The sequence below is a fragment of the Schistocerca piceifrons genome, chromosome 7 (assembly GCF_021461385.2).
Source record: "Schistocerca piceifrons isolate TAMUIC-IGC-003096 chromosome 7, iqSchPice1.1, whole genome shotgun sequence".
NCBI lineage: Eukaryota > Metazoa > Arthropoda > Insecta > Orthoptera > Acrididae > Schistocerca > Schistocerca piceifrons.
In genome coordinates this window covers 187,169,702-187,194,142 of record NC_060144.1, presented here as the reverse complement: position 1 = coordinate 187,194,142, position 24,441 = coordinate 187,169,702, and the positions used below count along the sequence as shown (strand labels likewise).

At 40.7% G+C, this 24,441-nt stretch overlaps 2 protein-coding genes across 2 annotated transcripts in view; both read left to right on the top strand.

The window, feature by feature from the left end:
• Positions 1-24,441, top strand: part of LOC124804774 (protein cramped) — a 193,841-nt gene that overhangs the window by 37,130 nt on the left and 132,270 nt on the right. The window contains 2 exon segments of the mRNA XM_047265095.1: positions 1,927-2,220; positions 13,720-13,923. Coding sequence (XP_047121051.1) covers positions 1,927-2,220; positions 13,720-13,923 — 498 coding nt within the window.
• Positions 3,831-4,920, top strand: LOC124804773 (superoxide dismutase [Cu-Zn]-like). The gene has a single exon (XM_047265094.1). It carries the CDS (start codon positions 3,886-3,888, stop codon positions 4,348-4,350), a length of 465 nt encoding a protein of 154 aa, XP_047121050.1. The 5' UTR covers positions 3,831-3,885; the 3' UTR covers positions 4,351-4,920.

The following is a 24,441-nucleotide window of genomic DNA, read 5'->3' as shown; positions in this document are numbered from 1 at the left end:
ACAACCCATGCCATTTGGTCCTCTCCACCACCACCAGCTTTTCTGAGCTGCACAGCTGGTATCTATCCCTACAGCATATCCTTCACTCCCGTAACATTCCTGGCTTAAACATAAGGCAACTCACTGCGCCCCCCCCCCCCCCCCCCCACCAAACTCCAAACACCCTACCCAACTATTTCTAACCAGAACTCTATTCTAATATATTTTCTTCTTGTTTGAATTGCCTTTTGACCATGTTTCAATTCCATACGAGACTACACTTCACACAGTTTGCTTCAGAAAAGATTTCCTAACACTTAGGATTATATTAGATGTTAACAAATTCCACTTTTCCACAGATGATGTTCATGCTATTGCCAACCTGCATTTTATTTCTTCTGTACTTCGACCATCATCAGTTATTTTACTGTCCAAATAAAAAAAAAAACTGTATACTACTTTGTGGCTCATTTCATAATCTAACTCCCTCAGCTTTGCCCCCCCCCCACCCCCCTCACCCTTCCCTTTCAGTTCTTCTGTCAGAAAGAGGAGCCAGTAGCTCCAAAAGCTTGCATACATACTACCTTCTATGTGCATGCTCTCCTGTTGCTTGTGTGAAGATTTTTTTATCTAACCAGTTACATTATGTTTTCAAAAATTGACTACTTTCATCAATATCTCCTTAGTTATCAAAGATTTCCACTAGCTCTTGTCTTTTGTCTATGTAATCCTCTGATGCCTTCAGTGTTTCTACATCTACATTATTACCCTCAAATTCACAATTAAGGGCTTGGCAGAGTGTTCATTGAACCACCTTAAGGCTATTTCTCTACTGTTTCACTTTTGAAAAGTGCATGGGAAAAACGAACACTTGTATCTTACCGTGTGAGCTCTGATTTCTGTTATTTTATTATGATGATCATTTCTCCCTGTGTAGATGGGCACCAACAAAATATTTTCACCTTCAGAGGAGAAAGTTTGTGGTTGAAATTTCAAGAGAAGAATACACTGCAATGAAAAATGCCTTTGTTTTAATGATTGCCATCCCAATTACATGTACAATGAAATACACACACAAGTGCTACACAAGACCTGTGAAATACCTCACCAATTTGGGAAAAGATTTAGCTTAACACAGATGTGACAGTGATTATAGGGGGGGAAAAAAAGAAAAGAGAGAGAGAGAGTCAGAGAAAGAGAGACATGGTTGATAAGTTATAACTTGTCTATTGCATCTATAATTCTTGTCTGGTATTACAGTCTCTAACGGTACTAAAAAATAAGTGAAGCAAAGTGCATCTGATAAATGTTGAATCTTAAGTTCATTCATTATTGTGGATCTTACATAAGGGAATGGTACATCCTCCAGTTACATGTTACGTGTATTAGTAATAAAATTTTCTGAAGTACTTCTGCAAGAATGCTTAATTTACACAACTTTTGCAAATGTACTTTCAGTTTTTTTTTTCTTCAATGTATTTAAGAATGTGCTCCTGAACTTGTGTACAGACCTCACTCTCATTCCAGTAAATTTTAAATTATCCTTGTGCTGCCCATCCCCATCCTATTTCCTGGAGGCCGGAGAAATGACTAAAATGGCTTTTCAGATGTTCCATTGATCTAATGAATAGTTACTTTATATGAAACAAATGTAGGACAAATACATAATTCCCCGTTCAATTTATTTTTCAGGTGAGTGTAGTAATAATGACTTTTACACATGCACAGTGCAAAAATTATGTATAAAAAAGATAAAATATTTTCATGTTCCAAAGTCAGTCTCTCTCTCTCTCTCTCTCTCTCTCTCTCTCTCTCTCTCTCTCTGTGTGTGTGTGTGTGTGTGTGTGTGTGTGTGTGTGTGTGTGTGTGTGTGTCTTTTTTTTTAATTACATTGTGTAAATATGAAGCACACAAGGCTCCCAGACTAACATGCGTCTTCACTTGCAGCTATATCGACAAATGTCACAGATCAAAGTAAAGATGATGATAAGCAAGATGGTAAACAGACCACAGAGCCGAAACCAAAACGGAAACCATCTGAACTGTGGTCACCTGAAGATAAGAATACATTTTTTGAAGCACTCAATGAATATGGAAAGGATTTTGATGCTATCCAAAATTACTTTGCTATGAAAGCAAGGAAACGAGGAAATCCTGAACTAGCTAAGAACAAGGACCAAGCAAGACATTTTTATTATCGAACATGGCATAAGGTTTCAAAACATCTGAAATTCCCTGAAGGTAAGACTTTTCTTTACTCTATTTCTGCATTTCTAATTAATGGAAATTAACAATTAAAACAATAAAACCGAAAAGCTATAGTAATACAGTTGTGAAGTGTGAATCCTTTTTATGGTTGTGGATGGGCTGAGGTTTGTCTCAGGACTTCCTCAGAGAGAATTCCATTCTGAAATTTGCCTCACACAGAGAGAATTCTCAGGATATTTAAATATAAATTATTTGACAAGGCTCTGAAATTGTTCTTTTTAGAGCGTAATAGGACTGTGCAACATTTGTTTCAATTTTATTGATATGGAAACCTAACTGGATTATTTCAACATCCTTTTTTAGAGTGAGTGGGAGAGGGGGGGGGGGCAGATGGAAAGTGGCTAAAGGGGCTGCGTAAAGAATGAAAAACGTAAGGATTAATTCTTTTGTCAGTTGACATTGAAATTGTTTGTTGAAAGTAATTACTAAGTGGGATGTAAGGTGAATGTTGTAATTAGATGTTTGTACTGACTGACTTTCTAAAAATGGAGAGAACAACTTGTGGAAAATTCAGTTCTCTCGTTTCTTCTCTAATTGTGACATACTGTTTAGGAGAGGTTATTAAATTGGAAAATCACTGCCTTCATAAGGTGACTACTTCTGAATGCATTTTTCTAGCAAATGTGTTAAAGATTTGTGTGCATTTTATATAACTTATATTTGCAGCAGGTTTGCTGTTAAGTTTCCAAGTTTTTAATAATGCAGGCATTGATGTGGGATATTGCTCCAGTAGCAAACATAAAAATCATTGCAGGCCGTGCAGTTCTAGGCGCCACAGTCTGGAGCCGAGCGACCGCTACGGTCGCAGATTCGAATCCTGCCTCGGGCATGGATGTGTGTGATGTCCTTAGGTTAGTTAGGTTTAATTAGTTCTACGTTCTAGGCAACATGACCTGAGAAGTTAAGTCGCATAGTGCTCAGAGCCATTTGAAAAATCATTGCAAGACATGTAATTCATTGAATCTGGTCCACTTGAAATGATCATTAGTTATTATTGCTTGAAAATAGTATTACTTGGAAATTTACCTTTTAAAGTAACATGGTTAATGATTTAGATAATGGAAATTTTTTACCACTTGTTCTGTTGAACAAACTTTCATGAGGCATGTCCCCTCGTAGGATGAAAGCAATGCATTTGGCCAAACCATTGCTGAATGTTACAATAAAAAATTAGAACAAGCTTCCTCTTTCATTATTACTAGGGCATATATTTGTTTTAGATTTGATGTAGATCAGGAAATCCAGCACTCCACACTATGTGTTATCATACCTTAAGTACCCCAATTTTAATGTAGTGTACCCTGATGTAATCAAGATTAGGGTCATTAGAAATAGAGCACATGCTTGCCGTACCTCTCTCCCTAGTACATTTGCACATGCTTTCATACATTTGAAGGTTTTATTTTGAATCAGATACTCTTGCTCTTTCTGATTTTTGTAAGATTGGTAAATAAGGAATATGTATTTAAAAATTTCTTCCATTAATATTATTTAATTATTGTGTGCTTGATCGAGAGTTAACTATTTCATAACTATTGAAAGGAAAGGTTCTGTAAGCTTTAGGCTGACTCAACAATAATAAGCTGAGCTGTGAGTGGGTTGTAGTCTACGTAGTTAGAGACAACTTTTATTGCAGCCATGACTATCAAAGCAGTTTGCGTGTTGAACGGTGAACAGGTGAAAGGAACTGTTCACTTTGAGCAGGAGGGTGCAAATTCTCCCGTCAAGGTAACAGGTGAAATAACGGGCTTAACAAAAGGTTTGCACGGCTTCCATGTGCACGAATTTGGCGATAACACAAACGGATGCATGAGTGCTGGTGCACATTTCAACCCTCACAGCAAGGACCATGCTGGTCCCGAGGATGCTGACCGCCATGTTGGTGATCTGGGCAATGTAGAGGCAGGTGGAGACGGAGTTGCCAAAGTCAACATCACTGACAAGGTCATCTCACTGACTGGAGATCACAACGTCATTGGCCGCACTCTAGTGGTGCACGCTGATCCTGACGACCTGGGACGTGGGGGGCACGAGCTGAGCAAGACGACTGGCAATGCCGGGGCACGTGTTGCCTGTGGGGTGATCGGCATTGCGAAGGCATGAAGGTGTCCGGATGTCCCCCTCTCAGAGGAAGCGAGTGTGGTGGCTGCCAAACTGTAGCCCTCTGATGTCTAGCTGAGGGGGGAATTGAGTCCATCAGGCACATGACCTTCACTCTGTTTATTCTTTTGTCGTTGTTTCTCTGCTTCAAAACTTGGCTGTAGATGTCAGTTTAGTCTTCCTGTGTGTAGCATTGTGTTGGAGCTGTGAGGCACCCTGCTCTTTGCCACACTGCTTAGTTTAAGCAATCATTTGTGGCAAGATTTCACAAAAGCCTTTCTTTACATGAGATACACTACTACTAGGAAATATTAAAACGCTGCTTTTCCTCCTGCTATTTATATCTTTGGTGACAAACCACCAAAGATACTAGCAACAAAGTTGGGGTTATGTGTTTTAGTGCAGCATATCATATATAAACAAAATTAAAGAATTTTACTGCTGTTGTGCCATATGAACTGAACGTGTGTACCTGATGTATGTTGTTGCTGCTTGGAGCCACACTGAGTTCCCAAAGTTGGAGAGAAAATAATGGAAATTGGCAAAGCTTGTCCTGGAATAAGTGTCTGGTTTGTTTTAAATAGGAACACGTATTGTGTTAGAGTATAATGACTTTTCTGGAGACTAGAAATCTACTCTGTAGGAATCAGCATGGGTTTCGAAAAAGACGGTCATGTGAAACCCAGCTCGCGCTATTCGTCCACGAGACTCAGAGGGCCATAGACACGGATTCACAGGTAGATGCCGTGTTTCTTGACTTCCGCAAGGCGTTCGATACAGTTCCCCACAGTCGTTTAATGAACAAAGTAAGAGCATATGGACTATCAGACCAATTGTGTGATTGGATTGAGGAGTTCCTAGATAACAGGACGCAGCATGTTATTCTCAATGGAGAGAAGTCTTCCGAAGTAAGAGTGATTTCAGGTGTGCCGCAGGGGAGTGTCATAGGACCGTTGCTATTCACAATATACATAAATGACCTGGTGGATGACATCGGAAGTTCACTGAGGCTTTTTGCAGATGATGCTGTGGTGTACCGAGAGGTTGTAACAATGGAAAATTGTATTGAAATGCAGGAGGATCTGCAGCGAATTGACGCATGGTGCAGGGAATGGCAATTGAATCTCAATGTAGACAAGTGTAATGTGCTGCGAATATACAGAAAGATAGATCCTTTATCATTTAGCTACAAAATAGCAGGTCAGCAACTGGAAGCAGTTAATACCATAAATTATCTGGGAGTACGCATTAGGAGTGATTTAAAATGGAATGATCATATAATGTTGATCGTCGGTAAAGCAGATGCCAGACTGAGATTCATTGGAAGAATCCTAAGGAAATGCAATCCGAAAACAAAGGAAGTAGGTTACAGTACGCTTGTTCGCCCACTGCTTGAATACTGCTCAGCAGTGTGGGATCCGTACCAGATAGGGTTGATAGAAGAGATAGAGAAGATCCAACGGAGAGCAGCGCGCTTCGTTACAGGATCATTTAGTAATCGCGAAAGCGTTACGGAGATGATAGATAAACTCCAGTGGAAGACTCTGCAGGAGAGACGCTCAGTAGCTCGGTACGGGCTTTTATTGAAGTTTCGAGAACATACCTTCACCGAAGAGTCAAGCAGTATATTGCTCCCTCCTACGTATATCTCGCGAAGAGACCATGAGGATAAAACCAGAGAGATTAGAGCCCACACAGAGGCATACCGACAGTCCTTCTTTCCACGAACAATACGAGACTGGAATAGAAGGGAGAACCGATAGAGGTACTGAAGGTACCCTCCGCCACACACCGTCAGGTGGCTTGCGGAGTATGGACGTAGATGTAGATGTATCCTAATAGCCTAGATGTTGACTGCTGTAAGTTCAACCAACAAATCCTTTATGGCCATTTTCTTATTAATTGAATACAGGAAGTATAATGGTGCACTAATACAAACATTAATACAAAAATTGTCTGTGTGCATTGCAGTTTATTTCTTCAAATGGAAAATGTGTTATGGCATACTGTTATCAGATCTGTCATAAGATAGAAAAGGAGTAAACATGATGTACATATTATTTCACATATACTAGAATGGAGATGTGGTCACAAATTGATGAAAGAAAAATGCAGTACTCCAGTATGAATAGTACACACTAAAAACTTAAAAAATCAATATAATGTTTTAAGTCAAATTGTACATGATCGTACTGAATATAAGGTGATACTGGTGGTAGCAAAATCACCTAGGATTGAGCAGAGAGAAAGTCAGCTTCGTGAGTTCTTGTAGGCAAAAGATAGGTCCACGAGATGCAGGGGAACTCATCTAAATGGGGTGTACAAAAATATGAGAAAACCTTGAGAAATGCTGGATTGAACATGTATGCAGATGGTAACCAAGCCTACAAGTTGCACTGTTGCATTTGGCCACTAATGGAACCTGTCCAATGTCATCAATACATTGCAGTTGTTAGTCATGATGAGAACAGTGTTCTGTGTAGTTGTGAGTGCATAATGTTTGTGCTTTCTGGTAGGTGCTTCAGTAAGAGGGTAGCCAAAGTGTTTGGCATTTCAAGAGGCACTGCACTGAAGATTTGTAGTGAATATGGGAAAACAACATACACTACTTCTCAACACGGATGAAAGTATTTGTTGAGTCATCAGGACAGATGTAATTGAAGAGGATTGTGATGAAACGAACAGGTCTACAACTGCAAAAGTCAATGCAGAACTAAATGTCATACTTACAAAAACTGTCAGCACACAACATGAAGGGAGCTCAATAAGCTAGGGATTCCAGGGCGAGCTAGAATTCCAAAACCACACTTCAATGATGCAAATTCCTGTATTGGGAAAACATTGTATCATAGCCATAAAACCTGGACAGTGGAGCAATGGAGAAGTCGTTGGATCGATCGAGTCTTTTTGTCACATTGTTTCGAACTTCTGGCCAAGTTTACGTCCCAAGAGGGAAACGTGGTGGAGGAGGTTTGGTGGTGATTTGAGAGTCCTGTCGTGATAGTCCCCATTTCCATGGTTACTCTGCAAGGATTATGTGACCATTTTGGCTGATCAGGTACAATGTTTGTTTCCCAGTGGTCGTGCTGTGTTCAGAGATGACAGAGCCCCTGTTTAAACAGCACAAATCTTCCAGGACTGGCTTTGTGGGCAAGGGAATAAATTGTCGCATCTCTCCTGGTCACCAGTTAACAGACCTCAATACTGTTGAACCTTTGTGGTCTGCTTTGGAGAGAAGGATGCGAGATAGCAACTCACCTCCATTATCATTATCTAAACATGCCACTATTTTGCAGCAAGACTAATAAAAATTCCTTTGAAAACCATACAGGACCTTTATTTATCCATCTCAAGATGACTGGAAGCTCCTTTAAATGCCTATGGGTTTCCTACACCATATTAGGCATGGCGGTGTATTATGTTTCTCGTGTTTCCATTATATTTGTCCAGACACTGTAGTTTTCACAGCAAGGTTAGACAACTTAGTTTCCTTTCTTTGCCTCAATTTTCATGTTGCATACAAAACATGTTTCCTTGTTTAAATCTACTGCATCACACTTTTGTACTTATTTAAAATCAAACAGTGGAAAATACAGGATGGAATAATGCCAATATTATGAAAAGGATAGATTACCATTCATCATATAGTGGGGAGGTTGAGTTGCAGATAGGCACAAGCTAGCTTTCGGCTAAAAGTCCTATACACACACACACACACACACACACACACACACACACACACACCTCAGGGGAGACTTACTGGACGGGATGAGAAGGGAAGACGGATAGGTGGGAACTGCACCAGATGAGATTTGAAAACCTGAGAGCTTAACAGTGGAAGACAGGTAATATGTGCGACAGAGGTTACTGCTGAAACATCGTGCGTGAGGTAATAAGAGGGAAAAGCTAAGTACGTGGTATGTAATAGAGGGGGACAACTTAAAATAGACAGATCATAAAATGAAAGATGTAGAAACTAAAACAGAGTGAAGAAAGAAGTAGTTACTGTGAAACAATCCTGAGACAGAAGAAATTAACATACGGACTCATGGTGAGGCTGACCTTTTAAAATTCCTGGAATCTCTAAATACCTTCTCCCAATTAAATTTCTCTTGGTCCTATTCTGAATCCCATGCCACTTTCTTAGATGTTGATCTCGTCGTCACTGAAAGCCAGCTAGTACTTCTGACCACTTTAAACCTACTAACAATCAATATAGTGCTTAGATTTTGGCAGTTGCCATCCTTTCCATGTCAAGTTTCCTCTCCCATACAGCCTTGTCATTCAAGGCAAACTTATTTGTTCATATGCGGACACCACCATTCTCATCTCAGCCTTCACTGGACATAATCACCCCAACAGACTAATGAAAAAGCAGACTTCCTGGGCCATGACATCCAATTCTGGTACTGTTGATTCCTCTAAAAAACAATTGCAGGGCACACCACTTGTCATTCAGTATTATCCTGGTCTTGAATGTGTCAGTCAGGTACTTCGACAAGGTCATGACTTCCTAAAATCATGCCCTGAAATGAGATCCATTCTGTCGGAGATTTTGCCCACAACACCTAGAATAGCTTTTCGTGACCCTCCCAGTCTCTGCAATATTCTTGTCAGACCCTGTGCTCCTTCTGCACCCATCTCCCTAATCTATGGCTCCTACTCCTTTGACCGACCCCACTGCAAGACTTGACCCATACACCCTCCTCCCACCATCTCTACCAGCCCTGTAACTGGCGAAACACACACTATCAAAGCGAGAGACACCTACTAAATGGCACATCAAATACCAGCTGTTACATAAATACTGTTTGGTGTTTTACATCGGCGCAACCCTTGCCGCAGTGGCTACACCGGTTCCAATGAGATCACCAAAGTTAAGCACTGTCGGGCGTGGTCGGCACTTGGATGGATGACCATCCAGGCCACCGTGTGCTGTTGCCATTTTTCGGTGTGCACTCAGCCTCGTGATGCCAATTGAGGAGCTACTCGACCGAATAGTGGCGGCTTCGGTCAAGAATACCATCATAATGACCAGGAGAACAGTGTGCTGACTCCACGCCCCTCCTATCTGCATCCTCCACTGAGGATAATACGGCAGTCGAATGGTCCCGGTAGGCCACTCGTGAGTGAGTTTTACTTCGGCATGACTACCGCCAAGTTATGAGTTACCATGAATGGGCATAGGCAGAGGGTATACACTGGCAACACACAATATCCTGTTGCGGAGCAAGCTCTGCAATATGGTAGTCATGGCTTTGGTGCCTGTTTCACCACACTTGCCATCTGGATTCTTCCCCCAGACACAGTTTCTCAGAACTCCACAGGTGGGAACTAGCACAACATGTCCTTGGTTCTCACCAACCACCTGGCCTTAATTTACATTAATTTTTTCTGTCTCAGCATTTATTCACAGTAACTACTCCTTTCTTCTCTCTATTTTAGTTTTCTACATCTTTCATTTTCTGATATGTCTTTTTTTCCTCTGTTGCCCTCCCATATCTGTTACTTATAGTGTACTTAGCTTTTCACTCTTATTACCTCATGCAAGATGTTTACCAGTAATCTGCATCTTGCGTATTACCCTGCCTTCCACCTTTAAGCTCTCAGGTTTTCAAATCTCATATGCTGCAGTTCCCAACAATCAGTCTTTCCTTCTCATCCTGTCTGGCAAGCCTCTCCTGACCTGGGGTTCTGGGTGACTTTTCCGAACTCTACCCCTTTTTCCTGAACCTCTCCAGTTCCTTTCCCTTCACCCCTCTTGCTTCCTCTTCAACTGTTATGCCAGGAGGAGGAGCCACTGGCTCTAAAAGCTTGCATAAGTAAAACCTTTTTTTATATGGGTGTTCTCCTGCCACTGCTTGGTAAGTAGGTTTTTATCCATCCAATTAGATTATATTGCCAAAAATTGATTATTTTCATGTAATAGAGTTAGTAGCAAATAAGTAATAAAATTAAACGTCATACATGCAGGCAGCTTTTTCATGCATCTCAGTATTTGTGATATTGTGTGTCCTAAGCTGTGATAGGTAGGTAGTTCTTACTCCACACTGATCGTTGCCTGACAGTAAGGGATATTTTACAAAGTTTGGTTGAAATCGGTCCAGTGGTTTAGAAGGATATGTGGAACCTAGACACAAATGTACATCCATTTTTATAATAGATATGGATGGATTTCTTACTTGTCTTTTGTATGAAAAATGTTTTTTGTGTCTTTATTCTAATACCGTCCAATTCTTACAGAAATTCACGTTTGGTGAAGTTTTATATGATTTATATACATTTTTACGATTAATGCATACAAATGTGATAATTTTTGCTTAATGAAGTAGGGAAACACAAATGTAAAATATATTTTTAATATAATTTTTGTTTGTTGTGTTTGCGCCTCTTATAATTCTGTTAAAGTAGAGTGTGCATTTCTTGCGTTATGAGCCGCTCCTGGTGATGACATACAGTTTACTTTTCTCACCTGTGATTTTTTTACACTAGTATGTGTTTTTATTTGGTACAATCATAAACTATTTGATGTAATACAATGTATTGATTCTTCAAGTTATTGGTATGTTTGAGGGCGTGCTGGAAAGTAATGCCTCTGAATTTCGTATTTTGTAAAGTTTTACATGTCATACATTTTACCCAGTTGTCTTTCCCAATTTGCTGTTGCAAGTTCCAGCCCTCTGCTGCTAAATGGCTCAGAGTTGTAGTTTGTAAGAGTGCACTGTGCAGTGTAAGTGTGTCGAGACATGAGAAACAGCATGCAGTAATCGAGTTTCTAACTGCAAAAACCATGCCTCCAGTTGAAATCTGTAGAAGAATTAAAGTTATGTCTGGTGGTGGTGATATAGTGATAGTAATGAAGCAAATGGTGGTCCTAACCTCAAAGAGTGTGAAACGCTCCTATCGGATCACTGTGTACAGTAGTCAACGAGAATCATTGGAATCAGGTTGATGAACTCGTCAGAGAAAGTCTACAGATAACACAGACACAGCTCTCAGGTAAGTGTGGCGTATCATGAGAGTGTGTACAAGCCACTATTGGAGAACTGCAGTTCAGAAAACTGTGTGCATAGTGGTTGCCTCGAATGGTTTACTGCATACATGAAACAGAGGAGAAAGGAGTGTGAGGGTGATGGATTCCTTAGCAACATTGTGACGGATGATGAAAGCTGGGTGCACTACTTGACCCCTAAAACAAAAGAACATCAACAAAGCTCCACCACAAAGGATTGCAGATGCCAAAAATATTCAAAAGCATACAACTGGCAGGTAAAGTCATGCTCAGTGTGTTCTGGAATGCTAAAGGTGTGGTGCATTAGGAATTCATGCCTAAAGGCACCACCATAAACTTTTAAAGATACAGTGATACCCTCATAAAACTGAAAGCATGCATTCGAAGTGTTCCTCTACACATGGACCACTACCTCCTTCAGCGTGAATTCCAAATCACACACAAGCATTGTGACATTTGCAACAATCTGACATCGATCGTCCTACATACAGTTCCAACACCGAGCAAGTTGGCGCAGTGGTTAGCACACTGGACTTGCATTCGGGAGGACGATGGTTCAAACCTTCATCCGGCCATCTTGATTTAGGTTTACCGTGGTTTCTCTAAATCGCTTCAGACAAATGCTGGGATGATCTTTTTGAAAGGGCACAGCCGACTTCCTTCCCCATCCTTCCCTAATCTGATGGGACCACCGACCCTGAGGTTTGGTCCGGCTCCCACAAACCAACCAATCAATAGTCCCAACTTTGCCACAGTAATTCTCATCTGTTTCCAGAACTGAAAAAACACCAATTATTACATTTTGATAGTCATGAAATGGTGCAAGAAGAGGTGAGGTTGTGGCCCTGCCAACAAAGTTAAACATTCTGTAGTGATGGTATCAACTAACAGGTCTCTTGTTGGGAGAAATGTGTTCATCACCAGTGTGACTATGTTGAGAAATAAGTATGCAGATATGAAGAATAAAGATGTAGGATGTTAATAAAGCTTGCTTTATTTAAAAAGCTTTAAGAGTTTTCACATAAAAATCCAGAGGAATTACTTTTCAGCACGCCCTTGTATCTTTCATACCTATATACTATGTTTTCCTTTCATCCATTAGTGTGTGCATCTTTTTTCTAGTAATGTGTGAAATAATACATATCCTATGTTCATTCCTGCATTGTTTTACAACAGATCATATGATGGCAGTGTGCCAGTATGCATTATCCATTTGAAGAAATTACGTGTGTTGTAGACTATAATTCTTGTATAATTTCTGATTGAAAGTATAAGAACCAATATCAATAGTAATAAAATGAAAACAAAAATACAGTTTTCAGTTGTTCCTTCAGGAGGAAATCAGAAACTCGTCACTGCCATTTGTTACCTCATACCAAAATATATTTCAGTTGTCATATTATTTGTACTGCTCCAGTAGTACTTGTTCTACAGTTCTAAAAAGATTGTGTGGGATATATAGGGAAGGCATTAGAGTGAATAATGAACCTTGCCCAATATTTAAAGTATGAAAAATTCAGGATATAAACAAAGTGAGGTAACACAATGCAAGAAGCCAGATTTATTTATTTATTGCAGGATTAGGGTTCAAGTCTCCATCCAACTGTACTGATTTGAGTTTGCAGTATTTTCCCTGAATTACGCTCAGTAAATTTCAGTTTTGAGTTCAGTCAACCATGTTTATAGACTGTAATATTTGTTGTTTCTCTTCTGTACTGAACTGTTTCTCATTTTATCGCGATTTTGTTTTTTGCATTGAATGATTAATACTAATGTGATTTCTTCCATACTTTTGTTAATAGCTGTAATTGTAACCTTCTGAATGTTTCAGAAGCATTATTGTATTTGTGATAAAGGTAACCATATATGCAATGTAGTATTGGTGTAGAAGACTTAGTACCCCGGTACAGTAGCTTAAGAAACCATAAAGTAAATAGTTTGGTGTGCCACTTGCTTGCTTTTCTTTTCAGTGTTTTGTATCCATCCTTACTCGTAACATGCCGTCAACCCCTTTGCTTGTCTAATCACTATATTATAAAAATGACATACATTTTAAAATACTAAGTTAAGCGTCGGATTATTTTTACAGATCCCGAAATAAATTTAATAGCTTTCCCTTATTGCAGTAATAATATGATAGTGTTTATGACTGCTTTTGTGATACTGAAAGGTTGTGTTTCTGTAAAGGGTTCCAAAATTTTCCACAAGATGGAAAAGATAATTTTTGCTTTTATCTTGTGATATAAATGGTACTACAGACTAATGCGTGTTATTAATGGTGTGTATATTCTCAAGTAGTGGTATCAAGACTACACCTGTGAATGTTCGCATATTTTATAATTTGAACAATTCCTTTCCAGGAATTCAAAAAGTGACTCAGGAACTTTATGCTCTCATTAACTATGGAGAGATGCGCAAAAAGTTAAGTTGCATTACTGAGAAGACATCTGTGAAATTGAATGAGCTAATTAGCAAAGGTCACACCCTGATACGGCTCCGTGGAAAGACAATTCGTATCCGCACTCCACTGTGCCGAGCTCTGCGCAGGCTTAATCATCTTGATGGTTTGTCTTTATTTTTCTAATTTCTCATTTTACTACATTACTGATTACATATTTGGTTTAACAGTGCTGTAGAATTTGTTTGGGGTCAATCTTGATTACTTTCTTTTAATGTCAGCTGTGTTTCAAATATGTATGTTCTGGGTTGTGTCTCATCCTTCTCAGTAATGGCTCAGATCTTTTTCGTATATTTATCAAACTCTAAAAACTTAATAATGTAATGTTAGTGTCATGTGCGTATATTATTTTGGATGTTGCAAGAGATGAATAACAATTTTTCACTTTTAATCTATTTTGTCCATTTTCACTTATTGCACAAAGTTATTCTGGGCTCAGTCTCTGCTAACCCTCTGCACCCACACCCACTACCCAACATTCTCCCCTTCCTCTGTCTGATCAGTCTCTCCCAGTACACACTTTGGCACCATTGTTGTCATGCTCAGTACAAACTCACCAATGTCAATGCCCATGCATCCACTGCGTCTTTCTCCCTAATAGGTGCTTTCTCCCCATCCTGTGTGTGGATCACTGTTAAACATGCTAAGTAGTAATGCTAAGTATGCTAAGTAGTAAATTACTGCTTTTCATCTCCAGATTGACCCACTCCTTTGCTCATATTGCCCCTTTCATAAACTAACGTGTGTTATTCGTACTCCCTCCCTCTCCCCTCCACTGTTGACAAATATCATGTCGCAGAAGTATACTAAACCTCTCAGCACCATATCTTCAGCCTTTTTAGTACCCAAACCTGCACCTTAACTAGGTATTGCAGAAATAAATCTTCATGACACAGGCATCCCAGAGTCACCTCTGCCTCCTCTTCAAAGCACTATTCCTGTGCTTCCAGCTACTTACATCACATCTCCCAAATCAAAACCCTTGCCCTCCATCACCTGGAAGAGGACTCCCCACACCACTTCCAAAAATTGTCAGATTTATTGACATCCTACTGTCACCTCAGAACACTACTACCATTCAGTGCCTGTCCCACCTCCATTGGACCCTCTAATCAACCCTAATTAGTACCTAGACCCCATCTTACTGACCTTTTCCATTTACTAAACCCTCCAAAACTCCATCCAGCATCATATAAAATCCAGAACCTAAACAAATCCAAGACACTGTTGCCAATGTATCCATCAAAAACCTGAAGCCTCCAGAAGTTTCATTCCTATCTGAGGGCCTCACCTTCAGCTTCACACACAAGTTCAACCATACTGGACTCATGAAAGACTTACTCTCCTCCTTGTGATCTCTGCTGCAAACACATCATTGCTACCAGTCCATCCAACCAAGCCAATCTTTCCACTGAATGTCTCCCTCATCATCCCCAATGAAACCCTGCACATCCACCTTCTAAGTGCATCCCCTAATCCATAAATCCAATAATTCTGGATGTCTCATTTAGGTGGTCACGTTCCCACTGAAAGAATCTCTGCTCTTGTCGACAAACCCTCTAACTACTTGCTCATAGCCTAGCACCGCATATGAGAGATACAAACCACTTCCTTCACTAATTCTCAGCCATCCCCACCCCACTGCTACTGGGACAGCACCTCCTATACATCAACATCCCTTGTGCCCATGGCCTTGTGACTATCGAACACTACCTCTCCCAGTGTTCCGACTCCAAACCCACTAGCGCATTCCTTATACACCTAGCCATACACATCTTCTCCTTTGAGGAGAAGATATGTAAACCAATACATATCATAGCCTTGGGCACCTGCATGGCCCCCCTCTATGACAATCTGTTTATGGACCATCTGGAACAAAACCCCTTAGCATCCCGAACCCGTATCTGATTCAGATTCTTTGGCAATATCTTCATAATGGAGGCCCAAGGCCAAGACAACCAACACACTTTCTTTTACAGCCTCGACAATTTCTCTCCTATCCACTTCACATGGTCCTCGTCAGCCCATTGTGCCACCATCCTGGGCACTTATCTCCACTGCTCCAAGGGCTCCATCCATACCACTGTCATCAAGACCACCAATCATCACTACCAGCATTATAACAACTGTCAACCATTCTACATCAAAAAATCACTCCCATTTGGTTTGGCCACCCATGGATGCATATCTGCAGTGATGAGTATTCCTTTGCCCAGGATGTTGAAGGTCTTACAGACAGGTACTACCCCAGAAACCTTGAAACCTTGTCCACAAACAATTTCCCATGCCACATGATAACTCCCCCTGCCTTATCCTCCTTCCTCCTGTCCAGTGTGACCCCTTGTAGCTGCAAACAGCCTGGACATTATTGATGGTGTCAGAACACAGATGGGGGTTAGTGATTATGCAGTCATCAGTGACTACAGTTACAAAAGTTAATAAATCGGTCAAGATGATTAGGAGAATGTTTCTGCTAGAAAGAGCAGATGAGCAGTAGTTAGTGTCTCACTTACACAATGAATTGGAATCATTTATTTCCAGTATGATGGACAAAGAGGAATTATGGGGAAAATTTAAACAGATTGTAAATTGTGCTCTGGAAATGTATGTGCCTAGTAAGTTGGTTAAGGATGGAAAAGACTCACCGTGGTTTAGCAATGAAATTTGGAAAATGCTGAGGAAACAAAGGTTGTTGTGTTCTCGGATCGAAAGACAGTGTGCAGATGACAGATAAATGTTAGTAAAGAATCATGCATCTGTGAAAAGATCTATGTGTGAACCACACAACTACCACCACCATCATACCTTAGCAAATGATCTGGCTGAGAATCCGAGAAAATTCTGGTCATATGTAAAATAGCTAAGAGGGTCTAAGGCTTCCATCCAGTCACTTGACGACCAGTCTGATGTGTGGCAATTGAAGATAGCAAAACAAAAGTTGAAGTTTTAAATTTCCTGTTTAAGAAATCAACCATTTGGGAGATTCGTACAAACATACGATTGTTTGACTGTTGCCCAGAGTCCTGTACAGACAAGATAGTAATAAGCATCCCTGGTGTAGAGAAACTACTGAAAGAGTTGAAAACAAATAAGTTGCCAGGTGCTCTTCGGCATGGGCCTTTACTTTGTATTTATCGTGAATCTCTCACACAATACAGAATCCCAAGCAACTGGAAAAGAGCTCGGGTGACTCCTCTGTATAAGAAGGGTAAGAGAATGATATCCTAAATTACAGACTGATATCCTTAATATCAACTTGCTCCAAAATTCTAGAACGTTTTTTGAGTTCAAATATAATAAATTTCCAAGAGACCGAAAAGCTTAGAACCGAGTGAGGTGGCGCAGTGATTAGCACACAGGACTCGCATTAGGAAGACAGTGGTTCAAACTCCTCGTGGGCCATTCTCGTTTATGTTTTCTATTAATTCTCATAATTGCTTCAGGCAAATTATGGGATGATTCCTTTGAAAGGACATGGCCAATTTCCTTCCCCATCCTTCCCTAATCTGAACAAGTGCTCCTCCCTCTAATGTCAACAGGATGTTAAACATTAATCTCCTCCTTCTCAAACCTAATGTCCATTAATCAGCATGGTTTTAGAAAGCATTGCTCTTGTGAAATTACCTTGTCCTTTTCTCACATGATGTACTGCCAACTTTGGATGGAGGAAAACAAGCAGATTCCATATTTTTACATTTCCAAAAAGCATTTGACATGGTACCCCACAACAGACTGTTAACGGAGCATGTTCACCAGAGACAATGTTATAGTCTGAAGTGCCGAGGGATGTGTGACAGAAGTGCTATTATTTTCTATATACATAAATGATCTGGCAACAGGGTTTGCTGATGACGACTACATCTACATCTGAATGCACACTCTGCAAGCTACCACGAAGTGTATGGCAGAGGGTATGTCCCATTGTAGCAGTTATTAGGGAGTCTTCCCGTTCCGTTCACATATGGAGCTTATGGAGAATGATTGTTTGAATGCCTCTGTGCGTGCTGCAGTTGTTCATATCTTGTCCTCACGATTCCTATGTGAGCAATATGTAGGGGGTTGTAGTACATTCTTAGAGTCTTCATTCAAAGCCGGTTCTTGAAACTTTGTTAGTAGAGTTTTTCGGGGTAGGTTACGTCAGTCTTCAAGAGTCTGCCAGTTCTGTTTCTTCAGCATCACTGTAACACTCTCTCACGGGTCAAGCAAAGCTGTAACCATTCGGCTGCCCTTCTCTTTATACATTCAATATCTATTGTTAGTCCCATTTGATACCATCGCACACACGTGAGCAACATTCTAGAATGTGTCACATGAGTGATTCGTAAGCAATCTCCTTTGTGGACAGGGTCCCAACACACTTCTTTGAGGTACACCCAAAGTTACTTCTACATCTGTCAATGATAGAAATCCAAAATAGCATTCTGTGTGCTCCCTACCAAAAACTCCTCTATCCAGTTATAAATTTCACTTTTAGCCCATATGACTGAACTTTTGACCATAAGTGTAGGTGTGATACTGAGTCAAATGCTTTTCGGAAGAAAGACTGCATATACCTGACTGCCTTGATCCAAATCTTTCAGTATGCCATGTGATAAAAGTGTGAGTTGGGTTTCACATGATTAATGTACTGATTGACATTGAGTGGGTCATTCTGGTAAGATACCTCACTGTGTTTGAGCACAGAATATGTTCTAAGATTCTAAAACAGTTTGATATCAAAGATATTGGACCATAGTTTTGTGGATCACCTCTACTATCCTTCCTGCAGACGGGTGTTACGTGTGCTTTCTTCAAATTACTGGGCATGTTTTTTTGTTTAAGGAATCTATGATTACAGTTAGAAGAGGGGCTAACTCAAGTGCAAATCCACTATAGAATCTGATATTGATTCCATTGAGCCAAGGAACTTTGCTCAATTTTAACGATTTCAGTTGTTTCTCAACACCGTGACACTAATACTAATGTCACTCCTCTTTTCAGTGGTTTCGAGGAGTAAATTGGGGGCAATTCTCCTGTGTTTTCCTTTGTAAAGGAACACTGGCAAATCAAGTTAAGCATTTCAGCTTTCTCTTTGCTGTGGGGTTTGGGAAGGTGTCGAAGTTGAGTGACTGTAGGAGGATACAATATGACTTAGACAAAATTTCCATTCGGTGTAATGAATGGCAGCTGGCTCTACATGCAAAAAAATTGTAAGTTGCTGTGAATGAATAAGAAAAACAGACCTATAATGGTAAGGTACAGCATTTGTAGTGTCCTGCTTACCACAGTCAAGTTGTTTAAATACCAGTGCGTAATGTTGCAAAGTAATATGAAATGGAACAAGTATGTGAGGATTTTAGTGACTTTTGTTCATTAGGAGAATTTTAGAAAAGTGAGATTCATCTGTAAAGGAGACGACATTGCAAGATACTGGTGTGACCTATTCTTGTGTACTGCTTGAGTGTTTGGGGTCACATCAGGTTGGAATAAAAGAGGACGTCCCTCATGCCCATGGTCTTATCACTGTTGAACACTACTTTTCCAAATGCCCTTCAGACATCAGACTCACTACTTCATTCTCATACTGCTTACAAACTTCATCCTAACTCTCAAATACTTTTCCTTTCAGGGGAGTTATACAAACAAATCTGTGGCACAGCCATGGTCACCCCCCTGGCACCCTCTTATGCCAACCTCTTTACAGACCATGTAGAGGAGATCTTCCTAGCCTCCTAAAACACCAGACCGTTGGGCTGGTTTAGGTTCATTGATGATATCTTCATGATCTGGACTCAGGGCCAAGTCATCGACCTTCGTTCCATCGCATCCCGAACACCTTCTTCCCTATCTCCTTTGCCTGGTCCTCCACAGTGCAGCATGCCACCTTCTTGGATGTTGATCTCCGCCTGTTTGATGGCTCCATCCACACCTCTATGTGCATTAAACCCACCAACAACCTACAGCACCTGCATTTTGACAGCTTTCATCTCTTCCACACCAAAAAATCCCTCCCACACAGCCTGGCCACCTGAGGATGGTGTTTCTGCAGTGAAAAAAACTCCTTTGCCCAGTAGGCTGAAGGTTTCACCAAGACTTTAACAGAGAGGCACTATTCCCCAGACCTAGTCTATTAAAAAATCCCTTGTGCCATTTCCCCATATATCCACAATCCTAGCACCACCACCACCACCACCACCACTAACACTACTACCCAGCCACAAAAGAGTGCTCCCCTTGTCACCTGATACCATCCTGACTGTAACAACAGAACCACATCATTTGCCAGGGCTTTGATTACCTATCATCATGCCCTGAAATGAGGGACATCCTACCCAACGTCCTTCCCGCCCCTCCTAAAGTGGTGTACTGTCGTCCACTTAACCTCCGCAACAACATAGTCCATCCCTGTGTCACTCCCTATCCCAAACCCTTGCCACAGGGGTCATATTCTTATGGGAGTCCCAGGTGCAAGACCTGCCCAATCCAACATCCGAGCACTTTCTATTCCAGTCCTGCCACAGGTTTATCCTACCCCTTCAGAGGCCAGGCTACCTATGAAAGCAGCAATGTTGTACACCACCTCTGTCGCAATAAACATTCAGTTTTTTATATTGGCTGTTCACCAGGATGAATGGCCACTGCCAAACTGTGCCCAAGACCACATCTTGGCTCAATGTGGAGCTGAACATAACATGCTTGATTCTGGTGGCTGCTTCAGTACTTGAGCCTCCTGGATCCTCTCTCCACCACCAGCTTTTCTGAACTGCACAGATTGCAGTTATCCATACAACACCTTCGCCATTACTGAAATTATCCTGACCTCAACATACAGGAACCTACTGTCCCCATACCCTCCACTGTCCTGTCACCTTGTGTCTGTTCTCATTTCCCACCCATTTGTGTGCCACTCTCTGCCAATGCACCTTCCCATCCTCCCCCCTCTTATTTTTCATTCCCCGTGTCTCCCCTCCCCGTCTCATCTCCCTGCCCACAGCCTCCAGACACTTCACCTGTTGACAGTCAGTTCCCTGCACTCTGCCAGACAGCACCCTACTCTTCCCCCACCAATTACCCTGCTACTCCTTCCCCTTCCCTGCACCCTCCAGATTGTTGCTTCCATTCTATGTGACAGTTGCATTCCAGTCCAAGCTGTCGGATATGGATGTTGTGTAAGTGAGAAGTGCTTGCTTTTGTGCATGAATATGTGTGTGTGTGTGTGTGTGTGTGTGTGTGTGTGTGTGTGTGTGTGTGTGAGTGCTTGCTTTTGTGCATGAATATGTGTGTGTGTGTGTGTGTGTGTGTGTGTGTGTTTGTGTTTGTGTTTGTGTTTGTGTTTCCTTTTCTTGCGAAGGCTATGGCTGAAGGTTAACGTGAAGTGTCTTTTCATTGTTCTTGTCTGCAGGTTAATGTGTCACCTTTACATAACTAGCAGGCTTTTACCTTATATTGTTGATATTCCCGCCTGTAGTTTCCATCGTTTAACTTCCTAGAACAGATAGCTCAGGAACCCATTCACTGTGGAAAATCTGTAGACTCAGCTATAACAATAGACCTGTCTTCTTTGAAGATGTTCATAATGAAACTGACATCAGTGACCATGAGGCAGTTGTAGCAAAAATGATTACTAGAGTACAAAGGACAGCTAAAACAAGTAGGAAGATTTGCATTTTAAGTGATTTAGATAAAGAGGCAGTCATGTCCAATCTCAGAAATGAACACAAAACCTTTACCTCTAGGCAGAAGCATGTAGAAGAGTTGTAGTATTGTGCCTCAAGTTTAAAAGAATAGTTAACATCGCACTGGATAGATAAGTAAGTACAAGGTGTACAACTTTGCTTCCGTTGTTTTTCCCCAACATTTGAGGCTTTAATTAAACAAATTGGTTACACATGTATCATTCAAAGTATTTTCCATCGCTGGCCACTACTTTCTACCATCTTTCGGGCAGTGTACGAATCCCGCGTTGAAAAAATTGTTCATATTTTGAAGTAATCCACGAATCGATCCAATGTGTGACTTCTTCATGAGGTCAGTAGTGTTGGTCAGCCAGGCCATGCGCCATTGATCTAAACAGGTGATAGTCAGAGGGAGCAATGTCTGGAGAATATGGCAGGTGGGATAGGACTTCCCATTTTAACATTTCCAAGTACCTTTTGACCTCTTTTACAATGTGGTGTTGAGCGTTGTCATGCTGCAAAATCTCTGTATTGTGCTTCTCACTGTATTGCTGCCATTTGTCTTTTAATGCTATGCTCAAATGCATAATTGCATTCGGTAATGAGCACCTATGACTGTTTCACTTGGTTTTAACACCTCATAGTACATGACGCTGAGCTGGTCCCACCAAATGCAGAGCATGATCTTGGAACCGTGAATATTCGGTTTGGCTGTCAACGTGGAAGCATAGCCGGGATATCCCCATGATTTTTTGCATTTAGGGTTATCGTAATGAAACCATTTTTCATCCCCGGTCACAATGTGATGCAGGAATTCCTTCCGTTTTTGCCTCGGAAGCAACTGTTCACGAACACAAAAACACCATTCAACGTCTCTTGGTTTCAGGTCACACAGGACCCAAGTTCCTTCTTTCTGAATCATGCCCATAGCCTTGAGACATTTTGAAATGGCTTGCTGTGTCACTCTCACTAATCGTGCCAATTCTTCTTGAGTTTGACGTGAGTCTTCACTCAGCAATGTCTCCAATTCTGCATCTTCGAAAACATTCTCTCTTAAACCACTATGCAGGTCTAAGACGTTAAAATCACTGTTCTTGAAGCGTTGAAACCAATGTTCCATTACTATAAAAACTGCAGACATACTTTCACAATTTACTTGTCACACTGTTGTAAAGGTGAATGGTATAGATATTATCTGTGGCACTGGGCAGTAGCTAAGAGAGCTAAATTCAAACAAAGCTCAAGGGTGTGCTTGGATCCTCTCAAGAGTCTGTACAGAATTTGTAGCTGAGCTAGCTCCCATTTTTACTGTAACATTTTGTAGATCCCATGAAGAAAAACCTGTGCACAGTGACTGGGAAAAAGCACAAGTCACTCCTGTCTATAAGAAGGATAACTATGACAATACAGTGAAACCTCTATATAACGTTTTTCAAGGGACCACAAATTCTGAACACTGTATAGAGGAAAACACTATAAAGAGGAAGGCTTCCAAATAATAATTATAGGGCACTACTGAAGATCGGGATACCACTAATCAGCTTTGACAAATGGTGATGACATTTTAAATTCTCACAAGACTGTAATATGATATTCATTGCAAATGATCAATGTATCAAATGATTAGTTTTTTGTAATTAAAACATGGGGTGCGGTAGGTGGATGGGTGAAAGTAAATAGATCAGTTTGTTCTGAAAAAAGTTGTAACAGATTCTTAAGATATGACATCATTGTCCAAAGCTGACAGGTGGTATCCCGTTCTTCAGTTGACCCAATTATAGAATATGAGCCAAATTTTGTTTATGATATACTGAACATATTACATAAAAACACAGTAAATGGTACAGATCAAAAAATTAAATTATGAAATGTAACTAAAATTTGCACAAAACTCTAGGAACCTATGCAATCTGAAAATTACATACCTATGATTTTTTAAAATATTCAAGCAAGCATGTTTGTTTTCTATTTCTCCCAGACTCTATGGAAATCATTTCTTGCTCCAAATGAGCAAGTTGAACAACTGTTCTGTCCTCAACTCTATGGACCATCATATATCTCGTGAATGTTTCAAAGGCTTCAGCTGCCTTAGTAGATGAGGTCACAGGGTCATCTTCCTTGTCACTGTCACTTTCACTACCACTATTATTCTCCAAGATTCTCTCTGCAGTCAGCTCCTCAATACTTTGTACTCCTGTGGTTGCCACATTGTCATCCACAGCCACAAAGTCCTCAACAGTGACAGAATCACTGCCTATTAATTCCTGCCGCTGACATATGAAACATGCTGAGTGTGGGCTTTCCGAGCCGGTGCAAACTGTGAATCCACAGAACGGAAAACGATGCGTCTACATCCAGTCACTTAAACATTATAAAGAAGTAAATAATTGACCTTGGTTCCAAAAATGTGAGCGTTACCTGGAGGAAATTGTAATATAGAGGAAATGCAGTAAAGAGGAAAATTTAACATTGTTTATATGGACTTTTAGTCGGGACTGAAAAAAACAGACGTAACATAGAGGAAAACATTATATGGAGGAACGTCATAAAGAGGTTTCACTGTGTTATGAAAAGGGTAGTCGCTATTCACCATTTAGTGGAGGTGCTGAGTTACAGGGGCACAACAAAAAGTGTGTGTATGTATTCTGATGAAGGCCTGTTTGGCCGAAACCTTCGTTTGACTGTTTTTTTTTGTTGTGCCTATCTGCAGTTCAGCATCTCCACTATATGGTGAGTAGCAACTATCCCTTTCATAATATTGTCATTATTACATCCTGGATTTTCCGTTAGAAGGGTAACTATGTGATCCACAAAACTACCATCCAATCACATTGACACTCAGCTATTGAAGAATCCTGCAGCATATTCTAAACTCAGACATAATGGGGTATTTTAAATAGAAGGATCTCCCCCATGTCAACAGACATGGCTTTCAGGAAGCATTGACGTCTGAAACATGATTTTCTCTT

Excerpts from the sequence above, each read along its gene's own strand:
- LOC124804773 (XM_047265094.1), top strand. The coding sequence starts at position 3,886 with ATGACTATCAAAGCAGTTTGCGTGTTGAACGGTGAACAGGTGAAAGGA.